General features: G+C 33.0%; 1 protein-coding gene across 1 annotated transcript in view; it reads left to right on the top strand.

Annotated features, from left to right (window-relative positions):
• Positions 1-898: 898 nt before the first annotated feature.
• Positions 899-1,687, top strand: part of LOC110460391 (protein SpAN-like) — a gene marked incomplete at its 5' end in the record, with an annotated part of 26,828 nt that continues 26,039 nt past the window's right edge. The window contains 2 exons of the mRNA XM_021513266.1: positions 899-990; positions 1,449-1,499. Of these exons, the coding sequence (XP_021368941.1) occupies positions 899-990; positions 1,449-1,499 (143 nt within the window). The remainder of the gene's footprint in view (positions 991-1,448; positions 1,500-1,687) is intronic.

A 1,687-nucleotide genomic window follows, 5' to 3' on the forward strand; every position in this document is an offset into this window, starting at 1 on the left:
AGATTTTGCAATCGGTTTCTTATTACCTGTTAAACACTTTATCCCTCATGCTTTAGTAATTTATGTTTGATTTGTATTGCTAACTTCCATCATAACCCCCAGTATTATTCCCCGGTCAGTGTCTCCCCCTTAACCGTTTTACTTTTACCACACCATATAAACCAATATCTATGCCAGTCGTCTTTTTATTTAATATCATATCATAAATTGCATTTCTGTCACTGTGTATGAATGGTGAGTTTATATTTATAATGGTAAGTATAGTATTGCCTTTTTCCATAGTAAATTATCATAAATAATCCATTATCATACAAAGTATTTTAATTTATTTTTACAACATTTGATAGTTTTTAACCAAACTCTATATTTCGTCGTTATAATAATGTATAAAACTGAGTTAAAAAGCATCTTTTAGTTTAGAGCCTATAGCTATATAAAGCATAATAATAACAATAATGATTCGAGGCTCTTATATACCGCTTCATCACAACCTAGGTACTAGGTCGTCGCAAAGCGGTTCACAAATTAGCATCAGAAATTCTCGAGACATTAGTTCCTATAAACTTCGTAGTCAGAGTTGTCTACCATATGGCTACAATCTACACTGTAGGAATGGTACAAATTTCATCATTATCATACATGTATCTCCATGTATATTTTTTTTAATTAACGGAAGCATACTGGCGGGTTTCTCCTATGTTATAAAGAAGCTTCCTATCTGCTTTGTAGTATTGGCAATGTTTATCTAATTAATTATACTGGATGTCAAATGCTTTACTTCTTCTTTTGATTTCGGTTCTGGGTTTGTTTTTTCTGCAAATTTTGATTTCGAATATTGCCTTTAAGGATTGATGCTGTGATTGTTTTTATCTAATTTGCTTTGTGATGTTATTGCAAGATTCACTAGAAGCTCTGACTAGACTACTAGCTGAACTGAAGAACCAAAAGAAAACCCAGAACGACCCAGCCACTCCGAAGCCTGAAGCACAGGTAAAGAACCCCGGACTACATTCCTTTATTCCTATTTATAGAGGACCTATTCATAAACAAGTAGCAGACGGAACGAGATGGGGTTTTATTTTAAGTGGAAATTAATATTTTGATATTCCTATGGAATTTTATAGATATAACCTTTTTCTGATACATAAATCCAATAAGCAAAAACACTTATTTTCTTCAAAGTCAACATTGAAATAATTCCTATATAAAGCATAATAATAACAACTTTATTTTCACTGACTGCAGTATATTTGTTATTTAGTACCCAGTGTACAGTGATACAGTGATGGTATGACGTAGAAACAATGAATATATTTATGCGAAAGTATTAATTTTACGGCCATTATTTTTTTATAGGAACTTGAATATTTTTTCTTGAATAGATGACCATATTACAGCGGTCTCAGTCCTTGTATTTTTGTGTAGTTATCAGTTTATGTAATTCACAGGATCCTCACAGGACACATCAAGTCATACTTTCAGGGAAAGGACCAGTCATGGTAAGTTTAACAGAACAAACCAAGTCATACTTTCAGAGACAGGACCAGACATGGTAAGTTTAACAGAATACATCAAGTCATACTTTCAGGGTCAGGACCGAACACGGTAAGTTTAACAGAACACACCAAGTCAGACTTTCAGTGAAAGGACCGGACACAGTAAGTTTAACAGAATACATCAAGTCATA

Source organism: Mizuhopecten yessoensis, unplaced genomic scaffold (genome assembly GCF_002113885.1).
Source record: "Mizuhopecten yessoensis strain PY_sf001 unplaced genomic scaffold, ASM211388v2 scaffold10381, whole genome shotgun sequence".
In the NCBI taxonomy this organism is placed as follows: domain Eukaryota; kingdom Metazoa; phylum Mollusca; class Bivalvia; order Pectinida; family Pectinidae; genus Mizuhopecten; species Mizuhopecten yessoensis.